Genomic DNA, 17,403 nt, shown 5'->3' with positions numbered 1-17,403 from the left:
CTCAGGGGCACTCAACCACTGAACCACATCCCCAGCCCAATTTTTGTATTTTATTAGAGACAGGGTTTCACTGAGTTACTTAGCGTCTTGCCATTGCTGAGGCTGGCTTTGAACTTGCAATCTTCCTGTCTCAGCCTCCTGAGCTGCTGGGATTACTGGCATGCCACTGTGTCCCGCCTCTCCTGTTCTCTTTTATGTGTGTGGTCCCATGAATTCTTTTTTTTTTTTTTTCCTTCTTGGTGCAGGATTATCCCAAGAACAGGCACCCTGGCTGGAGCAGAGGGTCTGTGGCTTATCATGCAGGTAAGTAGAGGGCTGCCCTGGGAATGTGGGGTTGTGGGGGAGATAAAGGCAGAGAGACATCCATTTTCGTAATCACTTATAAATGGTCTCTTTCCTCTTCTCATGCTTCTTATGCTTTCTCCTCATCTATGCTTTTCCTCCAACCCTTAAAAGCCAGGGAAGCAGGACAGGGGCGGGCGAGCTGGGCCCACACTGGACATTCCAGGCCTCTGAGTTGGCTCCCTTTGCGCCCTTCCTGCAGATTTGCCGATTCTTCTTTTTCTTTTTTTGGTGTGCTCCATTTCCTTTAGGGCTTTCTTGAGAAGAGAATTGAGCCTTGGTTCCTGGTCTCATCTTTCCACTCCCCTCCCTTGCATGCTTACTCCTCACAAAGGGTTGAGCTCCCTTTTTTTTTTTTTTAAATAGTTCTCCCTTTAGCTGATGGATAGTCTGTCCCACCTCCCAACACCCCCCCCTTTTTTTTTTTTGGAATCAGTTGAAACCAGGAGTGCTTAACCACTGAATTCCAGTTTCCCCTTTTTTATTTTGAGACAGAGTCTCGCTAAGTTACTGAGGCTGGCCTGAGCTGCAATCCTCTTGTCTCAGCCTCCCAATTTGCTGGGATTATAGGCCTGTGCTACTGTGCCCAGTTTTATGTCCCTTTTCTTTCTTTTCTTTTTAATCTTATGTCCCTTTCCACATCTTCCCATCTTTTTTCATTTTGAGGCAGGTATTATTAAGTTGTCTAGGCTGGCCTTGGTGGGGATGGGGGACATGTCAGTGCCTCCTTTAAGTGTGTCCTCTCCCCTCCTCCTACAGATGATGGGAAGATCTTCCATGGCAGTGGTGTGGGGGACCCCTTTGGACCACGCTGTTACAAAGGGGACATTATGGGCTGTGGAATCATGTTTCCCCGGGACTATATTCTGGACAGTGAGGGTGAGTGGTATGGGGAAGAGCCAGGCTGCTCAGGGCAGAGTGGAGGTTCCATAAGGACTCAGGTTTCTGGTCTCCTAGGGGACAGTGATGACAGTTGTGACACAGTGATCCTGTCCCCGACTGCGCGGGCTGTTCGGAACGTTCGGAATGTCATGTACCTGCACCAGGAAGGGGAAGAAGAAGAGGAGGAAGAGGAAGAGGAAGAAGATGGGGAAGAGATAGAACAGGAGCATGAGGGCAAGAAGGTGGTGGTAAGTAGTGATTTAGGGGTTGTTCTTGGGCCCTGGGGCTGGGCAGGGGTTGGCTACTAGTGGGATTAGGACTATGGGCCAGGACCAGGGTGGGAAAGGGCAAGGTCTGGTGCTGCCCTGAGGGTGTCCTGAGGTCATTGGGTTTGAAAAAACGAGGCAATAGTTGTTTTCCAGCCTCAGGATGCCCTCTCGTGGCCATTTCTCATATCACCCTACGTGTCTCCTGGAGCCCATGCCAGGAGTTGGAGGTGATGGACCTCAGGCATGTGTAACTCCAGCTTGCAGAGAAGAGGCCAGAGGTTGAGCACGGTGGCGCATACCTGTAATCCCAGCTACTTAGGAGATTGAGGCAGGAGGATCACAAGTTTGAGGCCAGCCTAGGTGACTTAGTGAGACCCTGTCACTAAATAAAAAAAAGAAAAGGGCTAGAGATTTAGCTCAGTTGGTAGAGTACCCCTAGGTTCAATCCCCAGTACCAAAAAAAAAAAAAAAAGTGAAGAGGCCAGAACTTGCACCATTCTGCAACGCCCATCCCCACCCCCTGCCAGGTTTTCTTCACCCGGAATGGCAAGATCATCGGGAAGAAGGATGCTGTTGTACCTTCTGGAGGCTTTTTCCCCACCATTGGAATGCTGAGCTGTGGGGAGAAAGTCAAAGTTGACCTGCATCCCTTGAGTGGCTAGGGGCTTTCCAGACCTGCGCCATCTCCCTCTGCACATCCTTTGCAGGGCCAGGGGTTCCTGACTTCCACAGGATTGCTTACCCAGCAGGCCCTGGGGTACAGTCACTTTCCCCTTACCAATCCAGGCCATCAGACTTCACCTTTCTGACCTGGTGTCACCTTTATCATCAGTTGCTGGGCTTGAGTCCCTGGTTGGACAGGAAGAGGCCCATAGAATGGTGTTGCTGTATCAGTGGGTCTCACTTACTATGGTCAGTGTGTACCTACAGCCCCATTCTCTCACTGGTCCCATGAGTGGAATGAATCCCTGGCTCAACTGCTATCGGGGCATGACCCTTGCAGAGGGTGGAGTAGAGACAGCCCATCTCCTACTTACCGTGGTATTTCCCCTTGAATTCTTTTTTTGTTCCCTGTCCTCACCGTGAACAGTGAATCAGTTGCTGCTGTCCTCCCCCTGGCTGGCTAGGGGGCCTCTCTTGGGCCACCTCTCCCTTCACTGGCTGCTGCCCCATAGATTCTTCTTGGGTCTCCATTCTTTCCCTTGAGAGATACCCACTTCCAACCTGCTCAGGCATCATCATCCTGCAGAGAATCCGAGTCTCTGGCTCCCGCACCTGTGCACACGCAGATGGTACAGTGTTCGAGGAGGGGCTGTGAGATGATGTGGGACCAGGCTTGCTCCTGCCTCACTGTCCATCTTCTATTCACCTGCACCACTGTCCCTAGCTCCTGGACTGAGGCTCCGGGGCACGTCTCGTGCTGTGGCAAGTTAGCCTGGAGAGGCAGCTTGGCACCTCACTCCCCTTTGCCTGCCCCCTCCCTGCCTGCCCCAGCTTGCTGCTTGTGCCAGTTGCCTGTTTTGCTTCAGTGTTTGATTCTAGCACTTACATAGACCCTCCTCTTCCCAAGCCCTAGGATCTCCCTCTACCCCCTTGACCCTGAGCCCTTCCCCTAAACTGACTTCTGCTGGGAGGAAGAAGGAGCAGGAGCTGTTGGCCTTGGTTTGCACAATGGGTAGGGCTGTGGGGAAGTGGGCGTGCTGTTGTGCTGCTGGGCCCCTTGGCCCTCTGTCAGGCCCTGCACTATGATGTATGAAATGTATGTACAGATTAGAGATGTTTATACAGCCAATAAAGATGGAGTTTCTGTATTTATCAGTATTGCTGGAACAGGAATTCTTTGCAGTACAGAGGGGACAGGGCCAAGTGGCAGCTGAAGGCAGCTTGTTCCTGGGGGCAGATGTGGACCACTGTTAGGATAGGGAGGGGATCACATGTGCTTGGAATGCCCCCAGGGAGCTCAGGTATGCCCCAGGACGCATGTGGCTCGGATCTTCTGTGAATAAGGTATCAACTCCTACGAAAGTTTATAGAAATTCTTTATTATAGACAAAAATAGACTCTCTTTTTTCCCCTTATTCTTGAGATCCCATTCTGATCTCTGTTCAGAGGGAGGGAGTGACTTGCTCCCCAGACTTTCCCTCTCCCTGCCATGCTGGGACCTGCTGCTGGGTGGAGCTGACAGGACCTGGTTCCCCTCCAGGGCTGATGTTCTCCTGCTCGTGGGGCTGTCCTGATTTCCTTTAGGGCTTAACTGCTGATGCCTCCTCACCCTCATACGCCCATCTCTGCCTTCTGCTCACATGCAAGGTCATCTCATGGGCCCATCCACTTAGCTTAGCTGGCTGGGGTTGGGGGAAGGGCAATGCCCAAGCCATTGCCCAATCCCCACTCCTCAGGGAGGGTGGTGGCTCCTGGTTTGGGGCCAGGGGAAGTGAGGGCTGTGGGGTGCTGGAAGGGGCACAGTGTTGATGTGTGCTGAGCTTGTGGCTTTCCTTCATTTTCTCTGGCCTAGTAGAACTTTGGTGATAAAGGTGACAATGGCACCTGCAGGCTGATCTGGGTCAAGCTCCGCAAAAAGGTGACACACATTTTCCCAGGGGCTACCCGGCTTCTTGGCCACAAAACCAAAGATCCTACGGGAACAAAGTCAGAAAGGGGTGGGGCGCTTGCATCTCTTCTACAGGGGAATGTCCCTGGCTGGGGGAGTGGGGGAGCTGATCCATGCCAGGTTGGGGAGGATGGAGATACCCTGTCCCTTGGAGAGGAGGCTTGGGCTGGTGGGGGAGGCTTACTTGGAGGTGGTCCCATCTGGATTGGTCCATCTGCAATCAGAGAAGAATTGTGAAGGAGTATAGCCCAGGGGACAGCTCCTGGAAGGGGGTAGGGCGGGGAGGGGCTTAGAGGGAGCCTCACCTTCGGTCCTGAGGATCAGTGCTGGAGAAGGTGATGCTGCTCACTGGGTAATGGCGGCGAAAGAAAAGCCTGCAAGGCGCGGGTGAGGAAGGAAGGTTCTATTTTGAAATCTGGGCCCCCAAGGGCTTTACATGGGGTTCCCTAGGGGTGGGCACGCAGACTCACTTCCTTTGGTTGTCGGTCAGTGTAATGCCCTGAGCTGAGACCTTGAAGTGGACAACAGCTGGTGTTGGGCGGGGGCTGCAGCTCAAAGCTGCAGAGCTGGCTCTGGCCACAGCTTGAGGGCCAGTCAGTGACTCTGTCTCCACTGACGTCAGGTACAGTACACTGCATGCTAGGAGGGCAGGAAATGGGTCAGGAAGGAGCATGGTACCCAACCCAGGTCTTGTATCACCCCTGAGTCTTCCACCCCAATAGTTCTTGCACTTTCCCCAGCCAGTGCTGTCAAAACGCACTAGAGTCACCTAGGAGATAATCTAGAGAGTTAGAAACCCGGCGAAGAAGCCTGAGGATCTGCCTTCTCCGCCCTCCCTCACCATGATGCCCATGTTTATGATGCTTGAAAACCTAAACTGGGGGCTGGGGCTGTAGCTCAGTGATAGAGCACTTGCCTAGCATGTGTTGAGCACTTGCTTAGCATATGTTGAGGCACTGGGCTCCTTCCACAGTACCACATATAAAAAATAAAAGTAAATAAAATGAAGGTATTGTGTCCATCTACAACTAAAAAATATATTAAAAAAAAAACAAACCTAGGGGACTCCCTTCCCCATCCTCTAACCAATATGGGGCTCTCCCACCTTCATAGGTTAAGTGCACCTGCCAGGGCCTGTCACCCAAGGCTGTCAGTCGCCACCCCATTCACAATGCCCCGCTTGGTGCCCATAGAGAGGGAGAAGAAAGAGAGGTCTCTACCAGCACCCTGGCGCAGGAGGTCTGCTGCTGTGCTCATGTTGGTGGGCACTGGAGCCTCAGGAGTCTCTTCCAGAGGATCTGAGAGAAATGAAGAACAACAGGAAGTTCAGGAGGGAAGAAGCTTCCCCAGTTGCTGGAGAACAACTCCTCCCATCCCAAGGGAAGGCCAGGACCTCTGGATTCTCCCTTTGGTTACAGGAGTAAGGAGAGGTGGGGAGTACCCACCTTTGCTGGGAATGTGCAGGCAGCAGGGCAGGGAAATGGGGGAGATGGAGTGTTGGGAGACCAGGGCGGACAGGCTGCCTGTGGGGAAGGAGGTGAGAAAGTCCTGAGGTGCCCACAGATCTCCCTTCTACCCTCCTGAGGTACTTTGGCCTCTCCCTAAACCGGCCCTGTGGAGCTTTCCTTAGGCTCCTGCTTCTCACCAAAGTAGGGTTCACTGGGACAACCTTTGATCTTCACCCCTTTGGGCCCAGTCTCAATGAGGAAATGGCGGACTAGCTGTTCCAACGGGTCCCCTGAGATGAGGGTAAGGAAGAACAAAGTAAAGCTTTACCCGATTCCAGGCTCCCAGCTTCTCCCCTGATGGGAATCTCTCCTGAGCAGCAAAGGTCGTTTCCTGCCTCTTCCCATTACTGAGTGTCCCCAACACCCCCTTGCCTCTGTAGCTTCTCCCACTCCACTCCCACCCCACCAACTTTGGGTATTCTGTACCTTTCCAGGCCTGGGCACTAGGTGGAGGTGTAGCCACCTTGAGGGCTAACCCATAGGCTCCTTGGAATGAATGACTGTCCCTGATCAGGAAGGCCCCAGGGTCCTTGTCCTTCAGAAGGGCAATGGCTGCAAGGTATTTGGGTAAGGGGCAGCAGGGAGAAGTTTGCACAGTAGCCCATACACCCTGTTCCTCTGCCAACAAGCACCCAGGGCTCTTTTGACCTGATGGCCATGGTAGGGGGATGTGGGAGTCTGGGGACAGAACTTCAGAGTTCATGGGAGCTTTAACAATATTGAGTCTAACCTGATGGTGAGAGGCTCACTAAGGGTAAAGTCAAGGAGTTCGACTTAGATGGGGCTTCCAAGCCAGGGCAGATGCCCTGGAGGGTAGGGTGGGATGGGGACAAGCTACTTCTCACCTTGATCACGGGACAGGTGTGGCTTATACCAGAACTTAGATGTATCCTGGACAAACTTGACATTGCTTTGGTTCTCTTGTGTAGGGGGGTCTAGGACAGGGAGGGGCTGAGTTCAGACCCCAGCACTGATCCCCAGGACTCCCTAGTGCCCCTCTCTGGGAGAATGGGCTCTCCAGGCCACCCCACCTGCTCTCAAGGCCCTTATACCTGGCAGTTGGGTTGTATTATCCGGGAGCAGAGGTGCGAAGGTGACATGGTGACTGGTACCTCTGGTCGGTGGTGATGCCTGCTCTAGACCCCAGGGTCCTGGCTGTTGCCCAGACCCTGGCAGGTGGCGTTTCTCAGGAAGTGGAGGCTGAGTGGGGCCATTGGTGTCATAGGATGCAGTGAGGGGGAAGGCAGGTGTGGGTGAATTCTGAGGTGGCTCTGGGCTGGCCACAAGCCAGGGCATCTGAGTAGGCACAGGGGTTAGGGGAGACCCATCTGGGCTATCTGGGGGGCCTCGAGGGCCCTGCCAGGGGGCATGACGGAGACCAGGCAGTGTAGTGGGCACAGGGCCCCGAGGACTGGCACCATCTGAGTGGCTCTCTGGGCTTCTTTCCTGAGGCCAGTCATTGGGTGAGCTGGGAGGGGAGGCTGGGGAGAAGGGGCTAGGACTCTGAGGCTCAGGCCCACTTCTAGCTGGCAGCTCAGGTGCCTTTTCAGTGCCTCCTTGGGAAACAGGGAGCAAGGCCTCGCCAGGACTCAGTCTCTGAGTGGGTGCCAAGGTGGGGGACCTGGTGTCCTGTCTTCGGGTGCTGCTGGGTGGAAGGATAGATGGGTCAGTAGCGTCCCTCCTTTGGGCTGCCCGCACCCCAGCAATGCCTGCCCGAGCAGCCCCAGCCCCTCTGCGTACCTCTCCTTGCCCTGGACTGGGCTGCTGGTGTGCAGGGGTGTAGAGGGACCAGACAGCTCTGAAGAGGCACTGCCCTGGGCATCTCGGGGAGACCGAGGCAGTGTGCTGTGCCCACTGGGGCCCTCCCTCCAGGACACTGACTCAGGTGACTCCACTGTGAAGGGAAGAGGAAGGACTGTGAGCAGGAGGCGGTTCTTCTGTCCGGCTGAATTCTTTTTTATCTTGTGCCCCCTTGGCTTCCCCACCATCTTCCGGGACCCTCCTCCACCCTGTGCACTCGCATTCCAATGACCCTCACCTGCAGATGCCAAGGGTCCTGCTGAGGACAGGTGCCCGGGCAATGGGTACTTATCCCCTTCCTCTTCTGCAGGGATCTCATAGCTCAGCTTCCTGGGTTGTGGGTAGGGTGGGCTGCCAGGGGAAACGGAGCCAGCCCGTGGTGAGTGGGCACTAGGGCTGGGATACCCTCTGCCCTCGCCTGGAGATCCACAGCTGTGAGGCACCCGGCCATATGCTGGGAAGTAACTGGGAACTGCTCCTCCATAGCCATAGGTCACCAGGGCAGGGTACCCTGGATGCCCATACCTCCCTTCTGGGCACATGGCATAGGAGCAGCCCTCATGCCCTTCCTCGCCTGCCTTATGTGGCTTCAGGCAGCTGTAGTCAGGCATCGGGGCATGGTGGTGCCCACAGGAAGGCACCAACAGAGGCAATGGGTGCCCAGGCCGCACCGGGTGCAGGAGAGGTTTGCCAGCTTCACCAGCCCACCCCTCTCCAGCCTCCCTCTCTAGCCGAAGTCCGTACAGGGCTGCAGTGGGCAGCGCCAGCTTTTCCTCACATGCTGGGCATGAGCATAAGGCAGGCACTCCAGGGTCCTCCAAGATCACCACCTCCCGGTAGCCCGGAGAGCGGTAGCTGAAGTCCCCATTGGCGGGTTTCCCCAGCTCAGGTGGGTAGGGGTATGGCCCCTCGGACAGTGATCGACAGAGGCGCCTCTTTTCCACAGAGGCCTCAGCATAGCCCTGCGGGGATCCCTCATAACCCCCATAGGGCAGCCGCCGTCTCTCCAGGGTTCCCTCAGGCCGGTAGTAGCCCCCATTGGGGATCCCACAGGGTTCCCGGTAGCCCTGGCGGCAGGAGCAGTGGCGGCTGAGGCTAGGCCTGTGGCCTGAATAGATCCCAAGGAGGGGGCCTCCGCCCATGGGGGGCTGCTCTTCATCATCTAGGATGGCCGTCTCACGCCCTGCCCCCCGGCCCCCACTGGTCACTCCACAGCCTCCCAGGAGGCGATCGAGCTCTTGGCGCTCCGCAGCCGACGGGGGCGGCCGGCCAGGGGACTCGGCAGTTGGCTCTGTGGTCAGCGTGGAGGAATGGCCGGAGTCGCTGCTGACAGACAGCATAGGGGGTGGGGGTGGCTCTGGAGAGGGTGCCGGCGGGGTCTGGCGGGGGGCACGCTGCACCTGAGCATAAGGACTGCCGTCCAGGGGACCCCGCGTGTGGGCCAGCGGGCCTGCGTGGAGAAGACGGGGGTGAGAAGCAGGGACGGCCTGGAAGCTGCCCGGGGTCTGCCCAAGAGGAAGGAGTGTGCGCCCCGCTGCCACCACCACCCAGCCCAGGGCACCCTGCACACCGTCCGCACTGTCTTCGTGGTGCTGATTGAAGTTTTCATACGAGTCCCAGCGGACCGCAGGGTCTGCAGTGTTGTAGTCCATGGAGACTGAGGGGTCATTCCGGGGGACGTTGCCTGGCGAAAGGCAGCCAGGGCTTGAAGCTCAGCGGACCCGTGACTTCGGTCCCCACCCAAGCCCCCACACTCACCTTTGATCTTCTCTGGGCTTGAGGAGAAGACAAACTCCACCGAGGCCTGGAAGGGGAACTTCTCCTCTGTGGGGAGTGAACAGTGAGGAGCGGCTCGGCCCCACCCACCGCCCTGCGCTGTCCTCCCGACTGCCCTCACGGTGCCCCTGGGGGTAGCTGGCTGGACTCACCAGCCCAGGCCTCATCCAGCTGGTCCTTGGGGAAGGAAAGCCGTGGTCCATGGATGGTGCATGTGTGGAACTGGACTCGGAACACAAGGGTTCGGTCTGTCCCGCGGCCACCCTTGTGATAGCAGGTTACCTGGGGAGGGTGGGAGGCCAGGGGTCAGGCCTTCACATCCGCTTTGCCTCTTCAGTTCCTCTACCCAGGGAATGCTTGGTCAGCTTCTGCCATGCCTTAAGCTTAAAGTGACCTCTCCATCTATGGGACTCCCCCTACCCCCCTTTTTTTTTTTGGTACCAGAATTGAACCCAGGGCATTTAACCACTGAATCATATCCCCAAACCACCTCCCTTTGAAAATATTTTTTTTAAAAATATTGTTTAGTTGTCAATGGATCTTTATTTTATTTATTTACATGTGGTGCGGAGAATCGAACCCAGTGCCTCATACATGCTAGGCAAGCACTCTACCACTGAGCCCCAGCCCCCACACAGCCCTTTTTAATTCTTAGATAGGGTCTTGCTAAATTACTTAGGGCCTTGCTAAATTGGTGAGGCTGGCTTTGAATTCATGATCCTCCTGCCTCAGCCTCCGGAACCACTGGGATTATAGGTGCATGCTACTGTGCTCCATAGGGGACTCTTTTTTTTGCTCTCCAATCTGCCTTGAACTATGCAGCTGGCAAGACTGCCCCCCACCCCCACATCCCCAGGACTCTCCTGGTTGCTCACCATGACGTCGCCTTTGAGAAGAAGGGCTGGCTCCAAGCTAATGCAAAGCTGCTGGGGACCAGGGCCTGCGATGTGACTGGGGGGCAGAAAGAAGGTAGAGAGAGCTATGTCAGACACTGGGGCCTGTGCAGAGGCGGGTAGCAGAAGCAGGAGCTGGGAGGTCACAGTCAGCCCTGGGAGGATCTTCAGCTAAGCCTCAGGCTCCCCATCTGTCACTTGGGCTCCCTCATGGTATTTGTTCTCAGGTTCTGTAGCTAGAGCTGGGAGCCCAAGTCTGGGAAGGCCAGACCAGCAGGGATCCATGGAGCAGCAGAGGGGAGCCCCGCCCTGCAGACCTGGGAACAGACACTCACTAGACTCCAGATGTGTAGACGAGCTGCATGGACTGGTATATTTTGAGGAAGGGCTGGAAGCCTGGAGGAGCAGAGGAGAAATCATAAAAGGGATGTGGAAACGGGGTGGCAAGTAGCTATCCCCACAGAGGACACCTTGGAGGTCTCACCTGTGCTGGGTTCAAAGGCTGGCAGCATGGGCACAAGCACATAGTGAAGGAAAAGAGGGCTGCTGTTCATTCTGATGGAGCCAGACAGCAGCCCACTGAAATAGCTGATGTATCTGGTGGGGGAATATCAAAGAGAATGTAAGTCCCTCCCTCTAGAAGGGTCCTTGGAGCATTTCAACTGTGTATACCCTCTACCCAAACTTAGAAGGCTTGCCCTTCTCTGTACTTCCCTCCCATCTTCCAGATTATCAGAAAGTTCCTCCTTGTATCTAACTTCAATTTCTCTTGATGCCTTAAAGGTGTTATACTTGCCATTCCCTCCTCCTGGAAAGCTCTTCCCCTAGATCTCTGCTTCATGGTATAGAGGAAAGCCCTGGCTATCCCAAACATCTCTTATTACAGGCTCAGCTTCATTTTCTTCATAATCCAAAATGATGTATCATTTCTGTTTATTCCTAGGCTTGTTACTTTCTACTCCACTAGCATGTAAGCCCATGAGAGCAGGGACCTGGTTTGTTCTGGATTCTCAACACTAGAACAATGCCTGGCACAGAGGAGTTGCCCAATTAAGCTGTGCTGCGTGAAGAAGAGAATCTGGCCCATTCCCACCCATACTGCTCACCGGCGCTGGGAAGGCTGCAGTTCTGTAGCCACCTTGTCCTCGCAAAATTTTCGCATGGTAAGAGTAGCTAGTGCCTGGTCTGCCCTGTGGAAAGCAGCACCAGTGTTGGGGGTGAAAGGCTGGACTCAATCCTGGCCTCCCATCCCTAAGCCCCAGGAAGAGACACATGATCCCCTCAATCTAGAGGAAGCCCAGAGTGGTGTGATAAAGAGAATTAGAAGCACGATAGAATAATCACTTTACTAGTTGTTGGGTCTCAGGCAATTGCTCTCTGGACTTTACTTTCCTCATATGTAAAATGGGCCAGTAAGATCACGTTGTATGTTATGTCCCTTCTGAAGATATGTACCTCAGAATGTGACCTTATTTGAAAACAGGGTCACTGCAGATGTAATTAGTTAAGATGAGATCATGCAGGAGCAGAGTAGGCCCTTAATCCAATATGACTGGTCCTTATAGGAAGAGAAGAGGAGACACAGGGAGACAGACACACACCATGTGATGATAGAGGCAGAGGTTGGAGTGAAGCAGCTGCTAGTCAAGGGATGCCAAGGATTGCCAGCCACCACCAGAAGCTAGAAGGAGGCAGAGGAAAACAGTACCCAGGTTCACAGCACAAACCCGGACACGGTGATTTTGGACTTCTAGTCTTTAGAACTGTGAGGTAATAAAGTTTGATTATTTTAAGCCACCCGGTCTGTGAAACTTTGTTATAGTAGCCCTAGGAAACTAATAGAGAGCACCTGCTGGAGATTGCAATGATATGCAAGTGATCAAAGAGGGACAGAAACCAAATCTACAGGGAGGGGCTCTTGAACAAAGAGATCCAGCTACAGAGGGGAAGGGGTGGTTGAGGTGCTGGGGTCCTCACCCCGCAGAGATCTTGCTGTAGTGCATGTAGGCAGACACGATGACTCCAAGCTTGCCTTTGCTCCCCTGAGAGACAGAGAGACAGGGATAGAGGGCCTCCAGGGCCTCCAGGATGAGGAGGCCCCTGCTCTGTGACTTGGCAGTTCTAGCTCACCTTGCAGTATAGTACCACCACGTGCTGCGGGTCGGCACTGAGCCAGGTCTCCATGGCCTTGCAGATGGAGCACAGTTTGTCCAGAGGTGGGGCATGCAGCTCAGGCCAGCCAAAGTCCTGGACCTGGGGAGTGGAGGGATGTAGCTGGGGGGAAGGCCACTAACAAAGAGGGATGGGTAGGGCAGAAAAGGGACAAGATTCAGGGCCTAGGGACAAGGTCGGAGGCAAGGTTGGGGGCCTGCTAGTTGTCCACAACGGCCTCAGCATTTTCTTTACTGACAGTGAGCTGATACCTCCTGCACTACTTTTTGGGGTACCTTAAGTCATATATCATATGGGAGAATGCTTAAGAATGAAGTAGATACTAATTGCTTCTATCAATAATGGGGAATCTGGGATCTTCTGGGGTGGGTTTGGTTCAGTTTAATGGCTGAACAGATAGTTTTCCCTACCTTGGGGTTCAGGCGGGTAAGGTCATGCCTTTTCTCTGAAAGGTTGAAGAGCTGAAATGAAGGGGAACCTTTAGATGCAGTGACCTCCAACAGCCAGGAGCGATGGAGATGGCCCCACAGTAAGAAGCCGGGTCCCACCGTCAGGCCCCCTTGGTGACCTTCCAGGATTCAACACCAACTCCATCCTGGCCCCGCCCCTGCACTCCATGCTGCCCAGCGGCCTCCCCTCAGGGATTGATGTCAATGAGCAGCCCCGCCCATATGGACCTCTCAGCCTTCTCATTGGTTGGCTCCGGGCCGGCCGGGTCCCTCACCAGGTACTTGTCCCGGTGCTTGGATTGCAGCACGTGGGCCAGCTCGCGCAGGTGGCCCCGGTGTCGCTGCTCATCTGGCCGAGCAGGGAAAGCGGCGGCCAAGATACGCTCTGTCACGTAGGTGAGGTCCAAGTCCCAGCGCCGCTCCATGAGTGGGTCCAAGCTGAAGCTCCTGCGGAGGAAGGGGCGAAGCCAACGTCGGGAACAGAGGGGCGGGGAAGAGGGGGGTGGCAAGGTGATGGGAGGGTGTCTGGAGATGGCAGGTGAGACTACTTGGGCCCTAAGGGAGAGTTCGTTTAGGGATGGGGGCTATTCCCAGGAGTTTTGTTGTAGGACACTGCCTGAGGTGTGGGCTGGCAGAGGAGGGGGGTCACATGGACTTGCCCCTCTCCCACTCACCTGGGCAGAGTGCTGCGCTGCCTTGAGTGGTTCAGAGACTTGGTGGATCCCTGGTGGATCAGAAACCGTGTAAGGACATCTCTTTGGGTGCCCCCATTCTAGCTTCTCCAGTCCAGGGTTCCATGCACTTTTGTCCTCAGGAAACCTAGGTTCTGGTTCCCAGAGCTACCTGTTCTCGCTCCACACGCACCCCCGGCACCCCCTACTACCATCACCTTACCAGGTGCTCTATGCGCCTCACTGGGGCCGTGTTTCGCCGCTAGAGGGAGATGGGGGAGGAAAAGGAGGGGTTAGGGCAGGGACCCTGACCAGTCTGGGCCTGGAAATAGGGGGAGGGCAGACCAGTGTCCACCCTCTGGGCAAGGGGAATGGAGTCTAACCCCCAGAAGGCCCAAGAGGACAAGAACAGCAGAGGCTCATTTTTTCCTTTTTGGTCAGGGTGCCCAATACCCACAACACTTCAATCTATGTAACCTCCTGGAGGCCCTCTCACAGGCCGCCAGACCTTTGGACACCAGGGCAGGTTCCTTGCCTTCCCAGATGCATCCCATAGCACACTCACCAGCTCTGCAGGGGGCAGGGCCTGACAGGAGGAAGTCACCTGGAAAGAGACCCAGGTAGTGGACTGAGCGCCTGGTGAAATGGGCCCATGGACCCTCCTGGGCTTGAGGATGGGCAACCCCTCAGCTTCAGCAAGAAGGTGGAGGGGCTGTCAGTGGATGGGCACAGGCTCCCGCTGAGGTTCCTCTATTTAAGGGCGCCTCCCTCTGGCTTCTCAGTCCCCCACCCCACAGGCCCCCCACTTGTTGCTCTTGGCTCTCAGCCCCCTGCCCAACAGACCCCCCATTCATCCAGCTGCAGGACAGGAGTTATATATAGAGCCATGCAGGCGGCCATGGCCAGGGGCGGACACTGGCCTCTTTCACCGGCAGACCCCGCCCCTGGGCACACAGCTTCCCCAAGCCAGCTCCAAGGGTGGGACACCCCCCACCCTGCACAGCAGAAGGACAATCTGAAAGCTCCTCAGAGATGGGGCTGTCTCAGGTTGCCAATGGATAGTGGGTGCCATCTACAGCACGTGCCTGGAAAGGCCCAGTCTTTCCAGGACCCAGGACAAGACCCACCCATGCATCCTGAGGACCCTTCCCCAGAGGGAAGGCACAGCCCATCCGGCTGCCCAGTCTTTGCAGTCCTGCTCCCTCCCCACCCACCCCACCCTTCCTCCTCCTCCTTCTCCTCCTCTTCCCCACCCCCCATCCTTTCGCCAGCTGCAGCCTGGGCACAGCACCAAGACAAACGCTGTCTCACTGTCCACCCGCCTGGGCCAGCCCTCCAGGGGTGGAGTAGGGTGGTTCTTAAAGGGCCCAGCACAGCACCCCTACCATCCAAGAGTGGGTCACCAATGGTGAGATGACAGGGGTGGAGGGCGGGTAAAGTGTGGCTGAGCAGTCTATCTGGGGAGGAGGAAGGAACTCCAGCGCCACCCCTACCATCAGGTAGAACCAGATACCTACCTTTGATTCACATTTTCTGTGTGTGGCCACCTTGCAGACTAGACAGGGAAAGGGAGGAGAGGAGTTAGCAGGGCTCTGTGGGATCATCTACCATCTCCTAGGTCCTAGATGCAGACCCTGGGACTTCTGGGACTCCAGCTGTATTGGACTGCCAGGGGTAGGGAAACAGGGGCAGGGTTTGAGGGAAGAACATGGCAGAGGGGTTCTACTGCCCAGGTTAAGGAGTGGAGTAGTCAGAGGCCATGTTCCAGGGTGGATGGAGGAAGAGGGAGGGAAGTCTCCCAGTCACAGGTCAGGATGGGAAGGTAGTGTCCTGGGTTATGAGTGTGTGTCATAGGGAGCCAGGGCTGCTAAAGTGAGAGGCAGTTGCCTCCTGGCTACCCTGGTGCCTACCAAGAGCAGCACGGTGGTGCTGGGTGTGGTGTGTGTGGGGTATCTCAGAGTCACAGGGCAGAGTGCCTCACCTCTACAGGAGACGCCTGTCCCATCGATGGTCACTTTACACACTGCACACACTGGAGCTTTCTTCCGGAAAACCTTCTCTCGGAAGCTATGTGGCTCAGCTTTCCTAGGCTGTGAACAGGGGACAGAGAGAGGTGTGATGCCACAATGGGGCCCATCTCCAGGACTGGGTGGAGTCCTTGCCTTAGTACTGCACTGCTTTCCTTCTTCCTCCTCCCCATCAAGCCCTCAAACTCATAGGACACACCTGGCCACAGCTATTTCAGGCCTGTCCTCAGCAGTGCTTGGAATGTGACCCCTTGCTTCATGTCACTTTCGCTAGGTCAGCTCCTCCCCAAAGAATCATTTACGCCCCTCACGTGGCCCTGCTATGTGATGCCCTCATTACTGCCAATCAAACCCTAGGGCTTTCCTCCTGGTGGAGTAGGGGTGCTGACTCTCCTCCCATTTTGCCCTCCCCAAAGGGAGGCCTGTGTGCCATGAGGAGGGTCCAGATGTATGTCACCCAGCCTGAGCCAAGCTGCCAGGAGTGGCCTCAGCAGTCCTGCTCCCCTGTCCCCACGCTCCAGGCAGCTGACCTGCCTCCCTCCCCCATGGTCAGAACAACATGTTTACTCTTTGTGCATTGTGGCGTCAGACAGCAATTGTGTAAGGAGGGGGGAGGGACAGGAATGACACTGGGGAGAGATGTCCAGCTGCCTTGCTGCCTGGGGCTATACTGAGCTCCCTGTCACTTGGTGTTCAAATGGCTCTGAAGCATTGACAGAGGAGGGAGGAGATGGACCAGATTCCCCCTCTGGCCCCTCCCACCAGAGGTACAAAGAGGCAGGAGATGGAATGTCCCGGATGGCCCAGGCCTATCTCGGAGCCATCCCATGGAAGGTTCCCATGGGAAACTCCCATGGCTGGTTCACTCCTCCCTCCTGTCTGGAGACAGCTTGCCTCTCTTCTACCCATTTTCTCCTCTGGAGTTCAAGACTCTGCTGCCCTGCTCCTCTCCTTGACCTGCCTGACTAGTACTGTGTATGCTGAGCAAAGCTCCCTCTTTAGGGTCAAGATGAGAAATTGGGAAGAGGAGTGATGGGGACCCAGGAACACCTCTGGCCTTTTGACTATCCTTGGAACTGTTCTGGGCCCCACTAACCTTGTGAAACCCAAGAGGACACTTGGGTGCGCTTAGCAGCATTAATGGCACATACAGAGGAGCCCGGGGGAAGACCACCTCCAGTCTAAAGCTCTCCCAAGACCTGGCCTCCTCTCCTCATTTCTTTGCCACCTCCCACCCTATTTCCCCCAAACTTTCTGGGACAGGGAAGAAGCCTGATGCCAGCCCTGCTCTAGAGCTCCAGGATAGTGCCTGGCAAAGTACCACAGTGAAGTGGGACTTCAGGGCTCAGTTTTGGGGGACAAGACTGCTCCAGGATGACTCCAGAGCAGTAAAGGGATAGAGAAGCCAAAGCAAATGGCAGGATCCGTTCTAACCCAAACATTTGCTGCCCACACTTAGCCCTCTGCCACCCTAAGGGGCAGAGGAATAGGGATGCTGGGCAAGGGAGAGGGCGGAGGAAGCTGGGAAGAGGGTCTGGCCTGAATCCTGTCCCTCCCGCTCTGCCCACACCTCCGCCCCTGCCCCACCTTTGCCCAGCCGGCAGGCACTCCTACCCTGCTGGTGGCCCGGCTGCTGTCCCTCCTCCCCAGGGCTCTGAGCAGCCTCTCCACAGGGCTGCTGGACTTCATGGTGTCCGGCTGGCTGGGGTGCTGGCCGCAGGGCCTGAACAATGCTGGGGCCTGGCCGGGGGCTTCCTGGAAGCAGCCTGGCGGAGGCAGTCGCTTCCCCTGGGCGGAGGGCAGGCTGTCTGGCTGGTGTGAGGAGAAGCCTGGCCCTGGAAGTGGAGGGAAGTGCAGGCGGGAAGGGGGCAGGTCGCAGCCAGCTCCAGGAAGTGGTGGGGGGGGAGGATGTGGAGGAGGCCAGGAGATCAGATTCCCAGGATCTACCCTGCTGGGAGTGTCAGCCCCCTCAGGCTCTGGAGCTATCCCAGACCCAGTGATCT

General features: G+C 55.9%; 2 protein-coding genes across 15 annotated transcripts in view; one reads left to right on the top strand and one right to left on the bottom strand.

Moving 5' to 3' along the window:
• Spryd3 (SPRY domain containing 3) overlaps positions 1-11,874 on the top strand; it is a 24,106-nt gene extending 12,232 nt beyond the window's left edge. For 3 of the 4 annotated variants that reach the window (XM_015493515.2, XM_048802793.1, XM_015493514.2), the window contains 4 exons: positions 246-303; positions 1,102-1,221; positions 1,300-1,472; positions 2,021-3,314. In XM_015493515.2, coding sequence (XP_015349001.1) covers positions 246-303; positions 1,102-1,221; positions 1,300-1,472; positions 2,021-2,155 — 486 coding nt within the window. In that variant the 3' untranslated portion in view covers positions 2,156-3,314. Of the gene's footprint in view, positions 1-245; positions 304-1,101; positions 1,222-1,299; positions 1,473-2,020; positions 3,315-11,024 lie in introns of those variants that run through there. The other variant, XM_048802792.1, reaches the window with a different exon arrangement.
• Tns2 (tensin 2) lies at positions 2,568-17,403 on the bottom strand. Of its 11 annotated transcripts, none has more exons than XM_048802782.1 (29): positions 16,988-17,403; positions 15,355-15,463; positions 14,891-14,928; positions 13,939-13,977; positions 13,597-13,635; positions 13,377-13,426; positions 12,978-13,149; positions 12,664-12,714; positions 12,212-12,370; positions 12,059-12,123; positions 11,188-11,271; positions 10,566-10,678; positions 10,417-10,477; positions 10,064-10,139; positions 9,341-9,470; positions 9,171-9,236; positions 8,983-9,096; positions 7,651-8,862; positions 7,353-7,506; positions 6,665-7,257; positions 6,458-6,547; positions 6,039-6,164; positions 5,750-5,842; positions 5,550-5,627; positions 5,325-5,402; positions 4,575-4,743; positions 4,410-4,478; positions 4,289-4,318; positions 3,516-4,129 (listed from the first exon to the last, which is right to left on the bottom strand). In XM_048802782.1, exons 1-29 carry the CDS (start codon positions 17,087-17,089, stop codon positions 3,991-3,993), a joined length of 4,299 nt encoding a protein of 1,432 aa, XP_048658739.1. In that variant the 5' UTR covers positions 17,090-17,403; the 3' UTR covers positions 3,516-3,990. The 11 variants fall into 11 exon arrangements, with proteins under 11 accessions (XP_048658744.1, XP_048658739.1, XP_048658742.1 ...); XM_048802785.1 differs by having other exon boundaries at positions 17,015-17,402; XM_015493506.2 differs by having other exon boundaries at positions 12,212-12,334; positions 17,015-17,400.

This window comes from Marmota marmota, unplaced genomic scaffold (genome assembly GCF_001458135.2).
Source record: "Marmota marmota marmota unplaced genomic scaffold, marMar, whole genome shotgun sequence".
In the NCBI taxonomy this organism is placed as follows: Eukaryota; Metazoa; Chordata; class Mammalia; order Rodentia; family Sciuridae; genus Marmota; species Marmota marmota.
This window is presented reverse-complemented; position numbering and strand designations above follow the sequence as displayed.

What these genes read in the sequence shown, in the direction of transcription:
- Tns2 (XM_048802782.1), bottom strand. Translation starts at nt 17,089, where the DNA reads ATGAAGTCCAGCAGCCCTGTGGAGAGGCTGCTCAGAGCCCTGGGGAGG. An exon ending in TGCCTGCCGGCTGGGCAAAG is followed by an intron (nt 15,464 to 16,987) that starts GTGGGGCAGGGG and finishes CCCTGTTCACAG; the next exon opens with CCTAGGAAAGCTGAGCCACA. An exon ending in ACACCTGTCCCGTGATCAAG is followed by an intron (nt 6,165 to 6,457) that starts GTGAGAAGTAGC and finishes AATACCTTGCAG; the next exon opens with CCATTGCCCTTCTGAAGGAC.